This window comes from Diplotaxodon limnothrissa, linkage group LG12 (genome assembly GCF_057381915.1).
Source record: "Diplotaxodon limnothrissa isolate DT_005_m linkage group LG12, D_limnothrissa_male_GT1.1, whole genome shotgun sequence".
Taxonomy (NCBI): domain Eukaryota; kingdom Metazoa; phylum Chordata; class Actinopteri; order Cichliformes; family Cichlidae; genus Diplotaxodon; species Diplotaxodon limnothrissa.
Genome location: NC_140607.1, coordinates 30,480,786 through 30,499,593, shown reverse-complemented (window position 1 = coordinate 30,499,593; position 18,808 = coordinate 30,480,786). Strand labels below are relative to the sequence as shown.

At 39.0% G+C, this 18,808-nt stretch overlaps 1 protein-coding gene across 2 annotated transcripts in view; it reads right to left on the bottom strand.

Annotated features, from left to right (window-relative positions):
• LOC146621593 (transmembrane protein 132C) overlaps positions 1–18,808 on the bottom strand; it is a 301,943-nt gene that overhangs the window by 147,694 nt on the left and 135,441 nt on the right. For both annotated transcript variants that reach the window (XM_085367471.1, XM_085367472.1), the window contains exon 4: positions 4,375–4,515. In XM_085367471.1, coding sequence (XP_085223597.1) covers positions 4,375–4,515 — 141 coding nt within the window. The remainder of the gene's footprint in view (positions 1–4,374; positions 4,516–18,808) is intronic.

Genomic DNA, 18,808 nt, shown 5'->3' with positions numbered 1-18,808 from the left:
CAAGTACCACTGAGAGTCCTGTCACTGAGAGACTATCAGAAAGTGACACTGTGGAGACATGTGTGCCCCCTTCAACCGATCCTGCTCTTTGGCCAGCTCACATTGTAGATGCTGATCGTGTTGAAATTGTGCGGAGAGGTCCTTTTAATGTCAGCTCTGATTTTAATTTTCCAAAGGGGCCTGATGGAAGAGCATTTCACACTAGCCTTAAGTTCAAAATTCTTCCCAATGGAGAAAAGGTTCACCGGAGCTGGTTAGTGTACTCACCGCAGAACAATGCTGTGTTCTGCTTTGCATGTAAGCTTTTCAGTGTGAAGGATATAAAGCTGAGTACAGAGGGCTTCAGTGACTGGTCGAACATCAACATCCGTTTGAGGGGTCATGAGTGTAGCCAAGACCACATACAGTGCATGCTTAAGTGGAGAGAACTGGACACACGGCTAAAGAAAAGCATGGCAATAGATCAACAGGAGTTGACCTTACTAGAGGCAGAAAGGAAAAAGTGGCGAGAGATTCTCAAACGATTACTCTCAATAACTCTCTCACTGGCTTCCAGAAATTTGTCTTTTAGGGGCTCTTCTGACTGTCTTTATGAGCCGGACAATGGCAACTTCTTGAAGGAAGTAGAGCTTATGGCAACATATGACCTTGTAATGGCAAATCACTTGGCCAACATAAAAGATGAAGGTTCCCACACACATTACCTCAGCCCTGAGACACAGAACGAACTAATTCAGATTATCTCTTCAGAAACATTCCGCGCCATTGTGAAGCAAATCCAGTTGGCAAAATACTTCTCCATCATTCTTGACTGTACTCCAGATGTGAGTCACACTGAACAAATGTCAGTCATAGTACGCATTGTTTGTTTCCAAGCACAACCAGATATTAAAGAATACTTTCTTGGCTATATAAATGTGGAGCAAACAACTGGCCTTAACCTGTCCAATGTTGTCCTTGACAAGTTGAAGGAGCTTGGCATTCCATTTGAAAACTGTCGAGGACAGGCCTATGACAATGGGGCCAACATGAAGGGGAAGAAGCAAGGTGTTCAGGCCAGACTGCTACAATTAAACCCGAGAGCATTGTTTGTGCCTTGTGGAGCTCACACGATGAATCTGGTCATAGCTGATGCTGCCAAGTCCTCTCCAGATGCAACTGGCTACTTTGGGTATTTGCAGAAGTTGTTCAATTTCTTTTCCAGTGCCACCCAGCGATGGGCCATTTTAACAAAACATGTGAAATTGACACTTAAATCTTGGAGTGACGTTAGATGGGAAAGCAGGCTTCAAAGTGTAACTGCTGTCCGGAGTCAGACAAAAGAAGTGAGGGATGCTCTCCTGGAGGCCAGAGAAGCTGTAAGTGATGCAGTCGCAAAGGTGGAGGCTCAAGTGCTTGCTGAGGAAGTAGCCTCATTTCGATTTTTGATTTGCTCCATCGTGTGGTGTGAACTTCTTACAATCACAAACCAGGTGAACAAGTTACTACAGTCCAGCTCCATGCAGCTCGATGTTGCTGTCAGGCTCATTGACACTGCCAAAAGTAACCTCTCTAAATACAGACAGTCTGGGTTTGATGAGGCTGTGTCAGGTGCCAAAGAACTCTGTGAGGCCCTGAACATAGAACCACAGTTGAAGGAGAAAAGGCTCAGGAGCACAAAAAGGCAGTTTGCATATGAAGCTGTTGATGAGCCCCTCCATGATGCCCTTAAAAAGCTTGAGGTCACATTTTTCAATTGTGTTGTGGACTCTGCTTTAATCTCCCTACAGGAGAGGTTTGAGACCATGAATCAAGTGAAGGAGAAATATGGAGTGCTGCTTGATTTCAGCAAAGTGAATGGGATGTCCAAGGAGGATTTAAAAAAACACTGCACTGAAGTACAGAAGACACTGACAGATAAGGGAGTAGCTGACATTGATGGACCTGAGATGATGCAGGAAATCATCAACCTTCCTCAGCTGCCACCACAGACGTCTGCTTTGGAAATGCTGTCATTTTTACATGACAATCAGCTTCAAGAGGTATATCCCAATCTGTGGATTGCTCTGCGTATTGCACTGACCCTGCCTGTCACAGTTGCCTCTGCTGAGCGAAGCTTTTCAAAGCTCAAACTCATTAAAACGTACCTGCGTTCATCAATGGGGCAGGAACGTTTAAGTGGTCTGGCTGTTATCAGCATCAATGGTGACGTGGCTCAGAAGCTATCATATGATGACCTTATAGCTGATTTTGCAACCAGAAAATGCAGGCGTGTGCCTCTCTAGGCCCTAGAGAGGCACACCACGCCTGCATTTTCTGGTTGTCAGAGTATGCCCTAGAGTCTAGGGCATACTCTGACAACGAATTGTAAAAATGTTTAACATAGTTACTTAAGGAATGTGGCTTTTGTGTTCAAATTCTTATTTTTCTTATTTAAGTTTCTTATTTAAATTCTATTGTGAAACTATTTGTAAATATATTAATAATAATACTATTATATTATATATATTATTTTTTTATAAAAAAAATTACACATTATTGCCAGGCTCTTTGTTCTTGTTCCAATGTTCAATTTTTGTTTCAGTATTTATTTGTAACAGTATTTTTAACCTCCTTTAACCTTATTTATTTGTTTAACTGTCATGTTTGTTGTTATTTAATTAAACAAATTCCACTGAGAAATTCAAAAGTATTAATGTTTTTTGTTTTTTTTTTCCAGTGGCGGGGGGGGGCACCATAAAGCATTTGTGCTTAGGGCACCCAAATGGCTAGCAACGGCCCTGTGTAAACCCCTGGTAAATAACTTCACAGCAGTGAAGTGTGTTTCCTAGTAAATGTCTTAAAGTGCCTGTCAGTTGGAAGTATGATTGCCCATGGTAGATACTTTCTGTACTATACACTTCAAAGGCAAATATCTGATTTAAAAAAAACAAAACACACACTTTTAACTCTGACACTCTTAATTTGAAAGCTCAAAGCTGATGCGTCATCACTTATACTTTTTTTAATGCTCACTTTGGCTCATTCCTCGGTGCTGAAGCTGTCTGTCAGTTGAGTTAAGGTGTGGCTAACAGCTAGCTAAGTGGTGCAAATTGAGCTGGGGCCATGTAATAATGATTTGAAGATGGAAAGTCATTCATCAGCACTGCTTTAAAGCAACAAGAGAATAAGAGGAAAGAAGTATTTAAAGTTGATTAATCAAACTAGTATATGGTTGCATCAGTATAGATTATAACTATAAAAGGCTCTTTCGTGCAGTGTATTTTATATTTGACACTCATATAACTATAGTGTTTCCAAAATGCGATCAATCCCTTTGAAAATATGTACAAGAATACATTACTCAACAATTCAACAGCACACTGAATGACTTGCTTCGCTGTTGATAGTGTGAAAGTGACTGAGTATGAACTGTAATGAGCCAGCTACTCTTCTTTGTAAAATGACCACTCTTATAATATCCATTTAGTTTAAACTGGGGATTTGTTGATTTGGAATAAAATTGTATTACTGATTCCTGGAGCTTGCTTTGAGCTGTAACAATATGCGAATTAAACACAAATACATTTTCTGTTCCATCCAATTAACTTCTGCTGTCTTTTTAAGTGAGACGTTTTTTGGGATATTGGGGTTTTAGATCTCACCCACAGTGATTATATTTGCTTTCTCCATCAACGCCATACAACAACAAAGTCAGTGTAAGCATGCACTGAGGTTAAGTATTAATTGACTGCTACATTAGTGACAAAAAACAAACAAAAAAAGAGACTGTACTTACTATGTCGTTGCTGGTTTTACCCTGATGACACCAACTAAACACTCACACATGCATGGCAAATTTAGCATGAGTTGTGAGTCACTGATGTCGACACTTGCCAGCCTTTGTGTACTACATGCATGTATGTATTTATTCTGTGATACACACATATCACCAATAAGTCCATAGGCAATAAGACAAAACTTCTTTACTGGCAACACAATTACACTATGTTTAATTTCTGATTTCTTAAATTTCTGATTCAAAGATGGCTTACAGATTGTTGTGTTCAATAAAAAAAACAGTAAGAATCTAAAAGAGCCACCTATACCTTTTAAACTCAAAGCTAATGTATGAGTACACAATTTATGGTTATTGTTATTGTCAAAAAAAATGATCTTGTAATAATTTCTTTTCTTAAATTAACTGACACTTTTACTGTCACTGTAAAGACAACTAAGACTGCTTTAAGAAATGTGTGGCACTATCATTCTTATGGCCCTGAAGCACAAAGATCAAAGACCATTTCCAACAGCTACTCACCCACAACTACTCATTATAAAAGGGATACGTTAAATAGCTGCTGCATGGCAGAGGTAGCAGTTAAAAAAGAATAGATATGAGAGTTTGACTCCTACCTCTCTGCTGTGGAGGAGGCCTTTCTCTGGCACATAACTGCCAACGAACTGCTTCCCGGTGCCATTTCCTGTTTGATCTCCCATGCGACAAGGTTGCTGGGTTTCACAGCCAGGAAGTTGATACCTGACTGGAACCACACCCTGCAGAGAAGAATGTAGAACGAGACAAAGTAAGAAAAAAAGAGAAAGCAAGGTTAATCTAAAGTTCACACAAGCACATCATAAACCGAAGAGAAAAGAAAGCTGAGTTGTTACAGTGACAGTTAAGGTACAATTTGCTTAAAAATTCAATTTGCATCGCTTGGAATTTCCCTGCCCCGATTTTCTCACTGATTTTCTTTAATCTCTGATGCGTGCCATACTCTCTTTGTATAGAACGCCTTTTAAAATTGATTCACGCAGCATGGTGCCGACTCCCACGGTATGTTTTGGTGGGAGAAGACAAAGGAGTGACAGCAAAGGCTCTTAAGAAAGTTAAGAGTTTTACTGAATAATTGCTGCAAGCAGGCTGAATCAGATGTGTTTTGCGGTGGAGATTATGGCTAATTCAGAGAATGCAGTTCTGCTTATGAGAAAGGCTACAATGAATTAGTAATTATTCAGGGACATGATTAGGAATTTTGTTTCCATTTTCCTTCTTCACTCCCGTTTCCTCTCATCAGTATGCTTCACCACTTTTCTTTCTCTTTCTGACACTTTTTTTGTCACCTTTCTCCACTCATCCGAACGCTTTTCTTTTCTTCCAGTCTTGTTTTCCTTATGTTAACCTTCTTTCAGTATAGCACTGGCATATTTTTTTAAATCCAGGTTTCTCTTTAATCTAGATCAGCGGTTCCCAACCGCCGGGCCTCGGACCGGTACCGGTCCGTGAGTCGTTTGGTACCGGGCCGCGAGAGTTGAGGCTAAGGTGTGAAATGTATAGTTTTCAGGGTTTTTATCGGTTTTCAGCGTTATTTTGTTATCGTTTTTATCGTTTACTCGGTTTTCCTTGGTCTTTTCAGGTGTGTTATGAATAAATCTTCTTTTTCCGGTACCGGTATTAGTTTTATTTTGTTGTATTTATCCGCGACACCTTAAAGGCCGGTCCGTGAAAATATTGTCGGGCATAAACCAGTCCGTGGCGCAAAAAAGGTTGGAAACCGCTGATCTAGATAATGTCCTCATCACCTGCCATCCCCATCCTCGTCCTGTTACTCCATTGTTCCCTTGTAGATGTTCTAATCTCTATTCCTTCATCACCATCATTCCCCAGTTCCTTTATTTTTTTCCAGCCAGGTCCACTCTTTCATCTCTCAGTCTCATTTCTTTTTCTTCACCTCCTCCTATAAAGCTTCTGTTCACCCTTTCATCCATTCCTCAGTGATTTCTTTCCCTTCCTTCCCAGTATACATTGTTTCATCCCTCCCTCTGCCCCTCCTCAATCCTTCATTCTCAAGGCATCCTATAGTTAATCTCTTTATTTTCTTTTTTTGTTCACACTCTCTCTCTAATCTGTCCCGGTGTGCTCTGTTCTATTTATCACCTTGACGAGACCCTCCCTCAGTTTATTAATACACTTTATAAGCATGCATACACATGCACACTATCGTGTTTACACCTCTTCTTATTAACACACATACACAAACAACACTGACAAAGACACACTCTGAAGTAAAAAAAAGTTTTCCTCAACACAGAAGTAGGAGGCAAAAAAATTCCACTTTTTATTTCTTTCTCATTATTACTTTCTTGTGTTTCTCTTGCTTTATGTCTTGCCAAAACTGTCTGCAAACATGCCATACCCTTCCCTTGATAAGCTCTCTGTACATGATATTCTTGTGAGTGTGTATGTATAAAAACACCTGCGTATGTCAGTAATAATCTAATCAAGCTGTTTTTTTTGTGTTTGGTTGTGTTTGGCACAAAATTGTGAACCTCTTGTAACAACCTGAAAACCTACTTTTTCTTTTTCACTCTAAAGTATTTTTTTTCTTGGTGTATTTTGAAAAGTGAAAACATTCCCCGCTCATCATTTTATATTTTGCTGCAATCAGGAAACATGAAGGAGAAAGGAAGAGCAAAAGTTGCATTTTGCAATAAAGGAAGTGTACTTTGTTCATTGTCTATGCAAATAAAATACAGTGAATATTTATTTATGAGTTTTCTGTAGTGCAGTATAAAATGAAAACTTCTATTTTATAATTCAGCAGCTGAATGTGGGAGGAAAAACTGTGCCATCATTCTGCATTTTCTGGTTCTGTCTCCACTCCTTTCCTTTCTTCAATCTCTTCTATCTCCCTTTCTCACTCACTTCTTTCTCTCGCCATCTCCCATCTTCAACAACCACACAGTTCAAGCCACTTCAAAGTAAAGTTACTACACATACAGTGGCAGCAAACGCATGTAAAGCAAAGCAAGTTTGGTGAAAGAGTTAGGATATTCTGTGAATGACAGAATGACAGGAATGGAATATGAGGGAGTAGAAATGTACATTTGAACATTCACTGAGAAAAACAAAAATCATTGGAGCGATTTTTAAAGGACAAGGTTTTGCAAAGACAAATTATAAATAAAACATTTAGGTGAAAAAATGAATTTAAGAACAAAATTTCCCCACCACTCCACAGGCAATAAAATAAAACAAAATGCTAAAATAGTGAAGCGAATGCAATGCAATAAAATAAAATAACAGTCTCATGTGAGAGCACAAACCTCAGTCGTCTTGTAATTCAACATATTGTAATGTAACAGATCTCATGATATAATATCAAATAAAGCACCTTCTTAAACGCTCTACAGAAACATAATTTGCATATTCATAGTATAAAACCATGCAAAATCTTGCAGTACCTACAATTCATACACATAAACAACCAAACAGTGTAACAGTTATGTCAAAAGGGAGAAAAAAAGCCTTTTGCTCGAGTGTTTAAATTACTTTGGTTTCAAGTACAGATCAGAGTGAGAACCATGTCACCATTGTGGTGTTTCCTTTTTTATGACTCTCATGTCTCTGTGCCATTTTCTTGATATGAGAGGTCATGGATTAGCTATGCTAGAGGGCTTCAATGTACTGCTCAATCTGCATTCCAACTCTCACCAATGGTCCTCAGCCCTGGGTAGTACCAGATAAAATAGGGTCACTGATAAAGGCGGACATCCTGATGTCTGCTCCTCTGCGAGGAGCCAGTTGAGGTGGTTTAGGCATTTGACATGGATGTCTCCTAGGTGAGGAGTTTTGAGCATGTCCTACCGAGAGGACATCCCAGGGCAGATTACATCTCTCGGCTGGCTTAGCAGTGCATCAGTGATCCCCTGGAGGAGCTGAAGGAGTTGGCTGGAGATAGGGAAGTCCCTTCCAATCTGGACCCAGACAAAGGGCAGAACATGGGTGGATGGATATTAAAGTGGTTGAAAGAGAGCGATTATTTAATTTGTATTTATCACAAGGCACCTAGTTGCAGTAATAGTGTTACTCTGCGTATGCTCTGTGTAACTGTCTATTATCATATTTCTATATTTTCCAGTATTACAAATGGATCTTATGTCAGAAATCTATATTTCTGACACAAACAATAATACTTTAACAACTGCTGCAATTTTTTAATCCTATAGTTTCTCAATAAATTTTAGTTATCTACTTTAATAACACACCTACTGATGACTGATGCAGTTGGTTATGCGCTACTCTGTTGTTTGTATTATCATTTTAAAATGCAGAAATATGTATTGAATTCTCCTGCGTGACAGCTACCAAGAACATCTTTGTCATACAAAATATACTTTGAAGCTTAATGAAATGACCTTTGGCATGAAACAGTGTGTTTACATGTGCAACAGGGTCATTCAAATTATTGGAGAGGGGAGAGAGGCAAAAATCACCACTCAGAAGTAGGTTTTATGTGGAAATATTAGTCCAGTGGATTGTTTTTCACATACCTTTTTCATAACTTGTTCATTAACTGAACCACACACTATTACACACACCATACAGTCTGCGATCTCTGTATAGTCATCAAAATGCTAATCGTCAAGTTTCTAAAGTCCTCATGCCAAAAATCAGCATTGATTCAATAAAAAGTGAAAATGGTGAATTTAAAGCAGCATGTGGTTTCAATCAAGAAACTAGAGTACTGTGTATTGACGGTTTACCCTTGAAATTAAATGCATGAAAAAATATAAGATTTTGCTCACCTGATTGGAAATTCTGAACATGCATAAAAAACATAGACTGTCATATATGTAAGGAGATAGAAAGACACTATGTTCTGCATCTGTCAGGTCTTTGGTCGTATGTGCCTTTGTTCATGTCTGTCAGCAAGAAGGATGATGGACAAGGCTGCGTCCCTAAGCTGCTTCAGCCAAGACTGACAAGTCTCTATGTGATGCTCTTCCTCTGTAGGTCTACTTTTCAGTGTAATGCAGGAAGACAAGCAAAACTTCAATGCGCTGTCTCTTTCGATTTGTTTCCCTTTGTCTAATTCGCCTACTTCTTTATTAATCAGGATTATTTATATTTTTTGTGTACCTCATGCAGCTCTGTCGTGAAACAAGATTATTATTCAGTATCACATTTTGCATTAGAAATGAACAAAGCCCACCAACCCATAATTACACACATAACTTGACCTTACCTTTAACTGTATTAAAAAAAGGTTTTACTCATTAAGAATTAGAGTGTGCTCCCCTTGGTCACAGGTAGCTCACAGAGCATTACAATAGATTTTTTTCTCCTTTTTATCTGGAGCAGTGCTTTGTTTATTGGCATCTCAACATTAGTTTTCTAAGTTAAGAAATAAAGAGTAAGTAAAGAGAAAAGGCAATGCCAAGAATGCCAAGAACCTACACTATAAATAAATTTCCCCTCTGCTTTTTTAACATCACAAATGCAATTTTTCTTTCTGTCAATGTGATTATGTCTCCTTTTCCTTTTTTGGTGTATGTTTACTTTACTTATGCAGACTGCCTTCCCTGTAATATATTAAGCAAACTCAGGTTTTATTACATATTTGCTACTTGACTTAAAAAAAAAAAAATCCGGATTGAATATGAAAGAGAATATAGCTGGCCGAAGCATCAAATCGAGTCAAAATAATTACACTTGATTGACTTTGTTGAGTACAACCTTTTTTTAAACCACCTTATATTTTAATCATAACCTTATGCATATTTCACCCACACTTACTGTTTAGTTTACCAAAGAAACTGTAGGCTTCACCTATGGAAATGCAGAAATGCACTAACGCTAACAAAGACTACGTTGTCTAAAGAGAAAGTGTAGATGCCTTCCTCAAAGGAATGCTGACCCAGGAAAACAAACAATAGGTGCAGGAACAAGATAACAATTTGCTCTGTTAAACAAGAGACTCACTTAAATCCAATTATTTCCCTTTACACCTAATTTAATCCTGTAACATCAGTTCCATTTTCAGACTGACGAAGAAAAAAAAAGTCGTCTATTTAATTGTTAAATGTTAAAGCCTTCGCCAGGAAATAGGGATGCAAAGTTGTCTCTGAAACCACCATACCTTCTTAGTAGTGCCATCAGCGCAGATATAAAGCCAGATTTACCAGGGTTAAGTGGTTTTTGCCATAAAAAATGTACTGTTATTATTTACAAAGAGACCACAGCGACACGACTGTGATTAAGAGGAGAGAATTCATTTGTCAATTTTTGTGACCAACCGTCTTCCATATGCGTTTTTGGGAGTTCCTTTCTCAAGTACAAAATACAGGGGGAAGAATAGTTAAATGTTGTACACAAACACACTGACTAACAACTGGAACATGCAATTTATTGGACTGATATGTCTAATGCTGAAAAAAGCATGTATTATTTTAAGTACTTCATATAGTGGAATTATGGTTGCATTGCAGAGATTTAAGAGCACATCCTAAAAGAATGAAACATTGTTCAACTTGTGTTGAAAAATGTGTTTGAAAAGCCAGATGAAGATCTGATGAAAACATACAAATTTCTAAGCCACCTAAATGTAAATTTGCTCCATAAATGACCTGGAACCACCAGTCAAAAGGAGCAACACAACATACTGACACTTCTGTGGCAGGAATTTCACAATGGGGTTCAAAGTGAAATAGCTGAAGAACAGAGAGAATAGATGGATAATGATGTTGAACCAATTCTAAAAATAATCAGGCCTTGGACCTCAAGCACAGTAAGTCTGTGCTTGATAGAAAAAGTCGCTTTTTCTGTTTGATTTGGTTTGAAAGTCTGAAGGTAATATTTGTTTTTCTTCTGATTAATGCATTTATGTTAATAAACTTTAAACCTACATTTTTCATAAAAAAAAAAAAAAGATTTCAGAACCATGGACAGCGCACACACTGCGATCTCGTGAGCTGTGTCTCATGACTGTTTTTAGTAGTGGAGCTACACAAATTCAGCTGTATGCACTTTGACAATAGCTGAGATATCGATCACAGATGCACAGAAGACTCTCACATCAAATCTCCAGATCCATTTTTTAAAACTAAACAAATCTAGCATAGAAAAATTGTGGTCACACCACCAGTCGCAGAGTATAGAAATAAACTTTTATCAGTCGGGTATTTCCGGTTCTGGTTTATCTCTTAAAGAGATGTTGTCTTAATACATGAACACAATGTAAAAATATTTTTGTACAGCTTACAGTCCTACATTGGCGTCTGGTAATTACTGAAGCCTGTTTGATCATAACAACTCTCTCTGCCAGACCGCCACTGTAGGCGTACATTTAATGTACACATGGACATGAACATGGACCTATAATTATATGCTTTTCTCAAAGCAAGTAATGAGCTGTGCCTGTAGTGTTAGTAAGTTACTCTTAGCTGAATATCAACTTGCATGGTTCTTGGCAGATTGGGCATGTCATATTGAAATGAACTGACTGCACCTATTTATAAAAAAGCACAATTTTTGTAAATCAACCCCCAAATATCAGCGCTATTTGGGGGTTGCACTCACACGCTGTTTTGCCCTGTTTAGGACATCTGCCCCACAGTGTCATGAAGGCATAAGTCCGGTGTTTGATCTGATTATAGGAGAGCATATTTACAGTTACCAAAGAGATAAAAAGATTCGGAGAGAAAGAAATAGACAGAAGAAAGGAACTAGAGACAGAAGTGTGACACAGAGGCAACAACAAGGCTGGGCGAATGGGGGGTAGAAGACGGAAAGGGAGAGAAACACCAGCCAAGTATGATAGCTGCTACAAATTCACACCACACTCGAGATCTCAGATGCAGGTATACACTTTTCAGGAGTCTGACTCTTCGATCCACACCTTTTTTTGTAAACATTTCGGTGTTCACATGAGATTTCAGAATTACGGGTGCTGAGGTTCTGAAAGGTCACCATGATGTTTTCAGAAGAATAACACTGTGTACAACTGTTCACAATCCATCCAGTTCAATCAACTGATTCATCCAAACCTTTCCAGCTTTCTCTTAATATCTGTTTTATTGGTAATACTTTAGCTCATAACCTGGGCCTTGCTTTTAGCATGACCACTTTCTTACATCTTCGTGCCAGGAAGATACCAGTAACCTACGCATTTCTTTTGTCTTGCTTTTGGGTTTTAGGCTTTTCTCAATCAGAAGTTACAAGCAATGCCTTAATATTAGTCAGTTAGCCAGGTTCATTAAATGAACTATATATAAACAGCTTGTCCTTGGAACAATGTAAGCAGTGTAAATTCCTCTGTGTATTGACTCTAGGTATCTTCCTTTGATAAAATTAGACTATATTACTTGGAAATTCCATGTGTTTAAAGCTCAGAGGCTTTAAAAGGCTATAAAATGACAGCTCTCCTCAGGATGAAAGTTACTCAAAGGGCTTAGTAAGTCTACCCAGGATTAAAAGTGATTTGGACATGTTAGTAAATGTTTTAGGAGAGAAAAGAAGATTTTAAGACCTCAAGGTTTATGTGTTCCGCTGATGTTATTTAAATTTACATTTCTGTTCAGTTTTTTACTTTACTTTTACTTTTTACCAGTTGTTAATCATTGATTTTTCAACAGATTAGAAGTAATATTTTTAAGTTCATTAAACTGACACTTAACCCTCTCAAGGCAGACGTTGCCGATTTGCAACAGTTAAAAACTAACAACCTGATTACCCCACATACATATTTTACGAGGTTTTTTTACTCAGAAGTACCACTGCAGGACTTGGTTGTGCATTAGCAACAAAAAACTTAATTTGAGCCTGAGAGGGTTAATCTGGCAAAAAGATGAACTTTTAGACGATGTTAGTCACTGTGGTTATCACTATGGTGCATAACTGCTCAGAAACTGCACTGAAAAGTAGCTACTATCTAAATCTGGTTAAAGGCATAATTTATTCCTGCTGTCATGACGCAAGTAACAATTTCTTAGCTGAAAAAATAGATTCCTTTAAAAGGCTGTGTATATATATACAAAGACAAAGAACAAAAAGGCCAAGTTGTTTTTTCTCTAGTGTCTCAAAGTGTGCTGAACATACAAGGAACATCCATTGTTCACCAGAAAATTTCAATTTTACCAAGGTCTAAAGCATTAGGAGAAAGTGAAAGCCTGCGAGGCATTGATCGTTGTTGCTACACACCCTCCTGTTAACTAAATTTATCTTATAGATGATCTTCAGGATGATTTAGCCCGAGCTGTTTAAGATGCCAACAGAGTGAAATGTACAGGAAACTGTACAGGAGTGAGTCACTGTATGAGTGGTATTTGCTGTATATGTGAGCCTGGACTCTACACCAAGTGACCTATAATGCCTTCGTGCAGGCTAGCTTGAGAGCCAGAACCACAGTCAGCTCATGTTACTGTCACGTTCTTGTTTGAAGTTCCTTCTTTATTACAGACATAGTGGAATAACAAGAGACGTATGGCTCAAAAGAAGATTTTCTGAGCTTTTATCTCCTTTCACACCATGCTTTCACATTCCCACTGCTCTTAGATGCAGAGAGCTACTCTTTAAATTCTTTAAGTTGCCCAAAAGACTGTTCAGTTCCTAGAAAGTCTGCTGATGGCTGAAATGCGTTCTTGGTTGTGTCTTTCTTATGTCAGGGTATCATGATCTTGTTTATATTTGTCAATTAATGTGACTAAATGCAGTTTTCACATGTTGCATTATCATGGAGATCTAACCGTTGTAATATTGTTATTCTAACCTTTGAAAGATTTGACCAGAGTGAAGTGAAGACACATTCAAATGCTGTGGAAAGTTAAGAGCACATGAAAGGGGCTTCATACTACCATTTACAGTGATCTATATCAATGTGCTTAGCACGCAATAATTATTGTAAGCAAATGATGCTTATTCAATAGTTGCCAGATGAAAGTGTCAGTTAAGTGCTACAAATGTAAATGTGAACCCAAAAGGAATTCTTCTCAAAACAAAAGCCATATGCTATGTGTCAAAACAAACTTGCTGCATGTTTAGCAGATGTGTCCAAGAGACACGAGTAAAAGCAAATGGTGTTTGTTGGGTCTGAACTTGTTAGAACAGCAAAAAGACATTAGAAAGAAGCACTGTAAAAGTGCATTTTAATGCCCTCATCTTATATATAAACTGAAGCTTTTGAGTAAGTAAACCAGTACAGCACATTTTATTTCAAGTCTGAAATTACATCATTGCTCTGTAAACCTGGTGAATGAATACATAGCAAAACTTTCTTAAGAATTTTATGTTTGGGTGGAAGGCTAGTAGTAAATTTATATTATTCAAATGTGCTCAAACAACTGCTCAAACCTAAAACCTGTGCTTTTCAAGACGTGGGAATGGAAAATATTATTCATTGCACAAAGGTTTGCCAAGATTGCCTAAAGTGTGAAATGGTACATTCAGTGAAAAATTAAAGAAATATCGCTGCCAATGGTAACTAAAATGGCAGAAAAACAAGAGAAGACAGATGTTAAACAAAATTCAACCCACCAACTGCATATTCTTCAACACATTCTGTAAAAGATGCCTTCAATGGACATGAGTGGCATTTAAATGAGTCAACTGTCAAATCATTAAAATCTTGTTTGCTGCTTTTCCTGCTTTTTGAGAGGCAGAAGGAAAACAATCTGTTGTTGTGATCCCAACACTAAAATGAAGCGGTTACTTTTTTTTTTAAGTGTGACAAGCTGTCAAGGAATTGGAATCCTGAGAGAATTGTTTATTAATTTATTTATTTTTGAGCACAAGTTACGAGCTTATACATAATTCTTAGGTCATGAGATTATTGTAAAATTGACAATTATGTACACATTTTTCAATTATTTTTTAAAAATCTTTTTAAATATTAAATTCATAGTTCAGTTTTGAACATTTTAGGTGTTTAAGACCTTGAATGTAGTTTTTTTATTGTTTAAGTTAGATGGACAGATTGGTATTCAAGTGTTTTATACTTTAGAATAAACAGATGGGGGTAATTTTTTAAGACATGGTGAGACAGATGGAGAGACTGCAAGTCGTTTATACTAAACATGTGTTAAGAAATTCAAAGCTTGATGTAAAAGAGCCCTGTTATGTTGGTCACAGGTCCAATGTGTCATTTGGTGGAACATCTGTTTTATCATGCTATTGAGAATCTTTCACTTTGTCTTGCCTTTTACTTACTTATTCTTTCGTGTGCTGTTGCTGCCGTTGTTGTCTTTTTATTCTTTGATTTTTCATCCCTGGTGTTGCTACTGAATGATATTTTTTTATGATTATTTTTAATATTTGCTTTATCTAAAGAAGCCACTATCATTCTTTTCTACAGGAACCCAATATGGCCCTATGTTTCAGGACTGTTGAACAATGTGGCCGTTGCTGCTGATGCCTGATTTAGGCTTCTGCAGCTGCATCATAACTTACGACATAACTGGAAACCCCTTTTAACCCACAACTTTCCATGTATTTCGGTCATGTAGTTACATTTTTCAGGAGGTGCATGTCAGGTTATGTGGAAGCGTACGACATAGGGTTAAGAGGGTCTTCCAGTTACATTGTAAGTTATGATGTAAATTTTCCACTCAAGTCTAATTCAGGCATAAATCATGACAAACCATAACTTCAGAAGTCGCAAATTCATAATATTCACGTTTCATAGTTTATAGGCACTGAATAATGCCAATCAAGGCATCTATCAGCTTTAATGTTTTTTTTTTCATTTGTAAAATTTGCAAAAATATCATGCTTTTAAAATTACAGTTCAATTCCATATTGACTGCTTGATTTAAAATACACTGTTGTGGCATAAAGAAGCAGAAGTCCAAAAATAGGTTCTTTGTCTAATAAATTTTTAGAATTCACTGCTGTATAGTAAAATAGTGGCACCTAATTTAAATAACACGTATGCAGCACCACTCCATCTATATAAATAAAAAAATAAATAAAAAACAGACACAAGGAAAACACTAAAAAATTCTGTGCAGAACTGGCAAAGTATCTCAAAGGATCTGACACTGAGTAAGTTAAACAGAGCATGAAAAAGGGGAGATGTTATGTACCTAGGTAATTCGGCAAAGGTGCAAATGTCTGCAAGCTTAATCAGCTTAAACAGCACATCATGAATGTTTGGATTTTTAGAACAAAATGGGGGATGTCACTGAGATCAGCTGATTTGCCAGAATTGCAGATAAGGAAGTCACACATTACAACTTTCTGCAGTTCCCTTCCCTTTATTCTCCTTCTCAATTGAGGGTAATGCTTGCTGAACAGCCACAACCAGCCCCACCAGGTGGTGTGATGAAGAAAGGGATAAGAAATACAACCAGCTGCTGTATCCGAGACCTTAGCCAATGCTGTGAATCTTTCCTTGTCAGTTTCTGACTGCTTGAAGAGCTATACCAGACAGACAGAAGCCAGCAGAATCACCCAGATGTTCTCCACTGAACCATCCAAGATGCATTCTCGGTGGCAGGGAAACCATAAGAGAACAGTCCCACCTAGTGTGGAGATGAAGCAATACTGGAAGAGTATCTGGCAGAAGGTAGTATACTGGAATGCCAAATGTGGCCTGGAAGTCCCAAGGTCAAAATGAAATACACCCCCTAGGGTGGTTGACAATGACCAAGCTAAGACCCTGTAGGACTTACAGATCCAGAAAGACCAAGTGGTGAGGGCTAACCAACAGGATAGTAGTGGTGGACAAGCAGAGGAAAAAGGATGTAGTAATGGATGTAGCTAGTTATAGCAACATGAATAAGAAGGAACACATAAAAGGTTGATAAGTACCAAGGGCTGAGAAAAAAGGTAGAGAAGGGTGGAGGCAAGAGTGGTTATCACGGTAATGGGAGCACTAGGAGAAGTGACCCCAAACTACGCAATTGGCTCCAGCAGATCCCAGGCATGACTTCTAAAATCTTTTTCCAGAAGAGCACAGTCCTAGGATGAGCAAAGATACTGTGCAAGACCCTCAGGCTCCCAGGCTTCTGGTGGAGGACTCACTCCATCCATCCATCCATCCAAACAAGGTTTCAACTGAGAAATTGTAATTTAATCATTTTCTGTTTGTGGGGGGGGGGGCTTCATTGGATTCACTAAATAAAAAAAAAAAAGTATCAAATCTAAGCTCAGTGCAAAGGACCACTGCAGAGATAAAAAATAAATAAACAAATGCTCGTCTATGCACAGCTGCAGCAAAAAATTATGAAGCCTAATAAAGATTTGGTACCCACTAAATTATTCACAAAGATGTTCGTGAATGATAAACTGTAAATAGTGTATGTATTGCAAAGGGCCTGGTGATTTTTTTTACACCTCTGTTTAGTATAAGACTCAACTCCCGTATCCATGCATACATTACCATTATTGGAATCACAGCTGCACCGTACAACTATCCTGCAATGTATCAGCAAGTTTAAGCAATGATCGATAAACAGGAAAATGTCAAGTATATTGATTGCTATAAAACAACCATTTTGGAGTTTTATTGTAAAGCTCTAACTGATTAACAGAGCATTGATTGTAACACTAAACAAACACCAATTTCTTAGTGACCATTTCTTCATTGTTACAGTCTTTTCTTGGTGGATGAAGCCAAGTGCAGCAGCAGTCCAGTATATATGCAGCAATGCGTGGGACTTTAACAACTGCTTCTTTTTTTTTTTTTTTTTTTTTTTTTTTTTTTTTTTTTTTTTTTTTTTTCTAAATGACATCAGAAACAGCAGTATGCGACATTACGTGATGGCAGAGCTTCAGTTCATCCTTTGTCATTTTTTTTTTTTTTTTTTTTTTTTTTTTTTTTTAATAAATAGGACAGGGGGAATGAATGAGAGAGAGAGGGGGAGAGAAAGAAAGAAAACCAAAGGGGAGAAGAGACGGTGAGAAGGGGGGGGAAGAGAGACAAAAAAAAAAAAACTCCTGGGTCACCTGTATGGAGAAAAAAACAAACAAACAAACAAACAAACAGAGGAGACAGCAAACAACAAAGAGCAACATAATAATAGAGAAAACAAAGCACCATCACAATAAACTAGCTAGTCATAGATATCAGTATTTACTAAGTAATAAACAATATTGTGCAGCACGCAAGATAGACAGCGCACAGTGTGCTTTGAGGCAGCAGCCAAGAAAGCTTTAGTCCGCGTCTGTGAATACCCATGTGTGCATACCTGTGTGGATCAGCATGCTTGCATTCCAAAGGTTTCTCCATGTAATGATCTGCTAGGGAGTGTGGGGGGGCCTCAGCCCCGTCCTCCAGGGTGTGAAGCGGGTATGGAGGAGATCAAAACTCCAGACATCCAGAGGCCCCCAGAACACAAAAGACCATGGAAGACCAACAGAGGGGCAGCCGCGCCACTGTTCCAGTAAGAGCTGAGGAGAGTCCCAGATGAGGGCTCACTCAGCAGCCGCGGAGCAGAAGCCAGGGGGGGTTGCAGTGACGCGCCCGTGAGCTCCGCCGGCCCCCAGCTGCGCCTGAGTGACCGAGCCCTAGGCCGAGAGGCCGGGGGCACCCCACCTCCAAAGGGGGCCCGAGCGAGCCCCAGGCCCCAGGCCCCGACAAGCGGCCGCCAAGGAGTGAGCCGGTGTGTACCCGGACGCCCACCCCCAGACACAAAGAACCACCAACACACCGACACCTGAGGGAGTCCGCCACCGGCAGGGGAAGTGGTGGTGGGTGGAGATAGGCCTCCAAACCTTGGAGGGCCTGAGGTGTCCCCAGAGAGGTGGCGTCTGATACCCAACCTGACATATAGACACAGACATACAGGCACACACAGACACAAACATCCATTCCCACCCTCATGCTCTCATATGCACTCACTCCACACTCAACCAACGTGGAGACAGACATAAAGAGACGCTGTACACACAATCACACTCCCCAAGCGTACTCTACAATCCGGGTCTAGGTACCCTTGCCCCTGGAGGGGGGAATTGCACCCAGACCCAGGTGGTGTTACCCTTTTCCCTGCGGTGGGGAGAGGCAGACCACCCCGACTCCGCAGCAGCAGGGAGGCCCCACACCCCAGACCGCAGTCGGACGGCCAACTC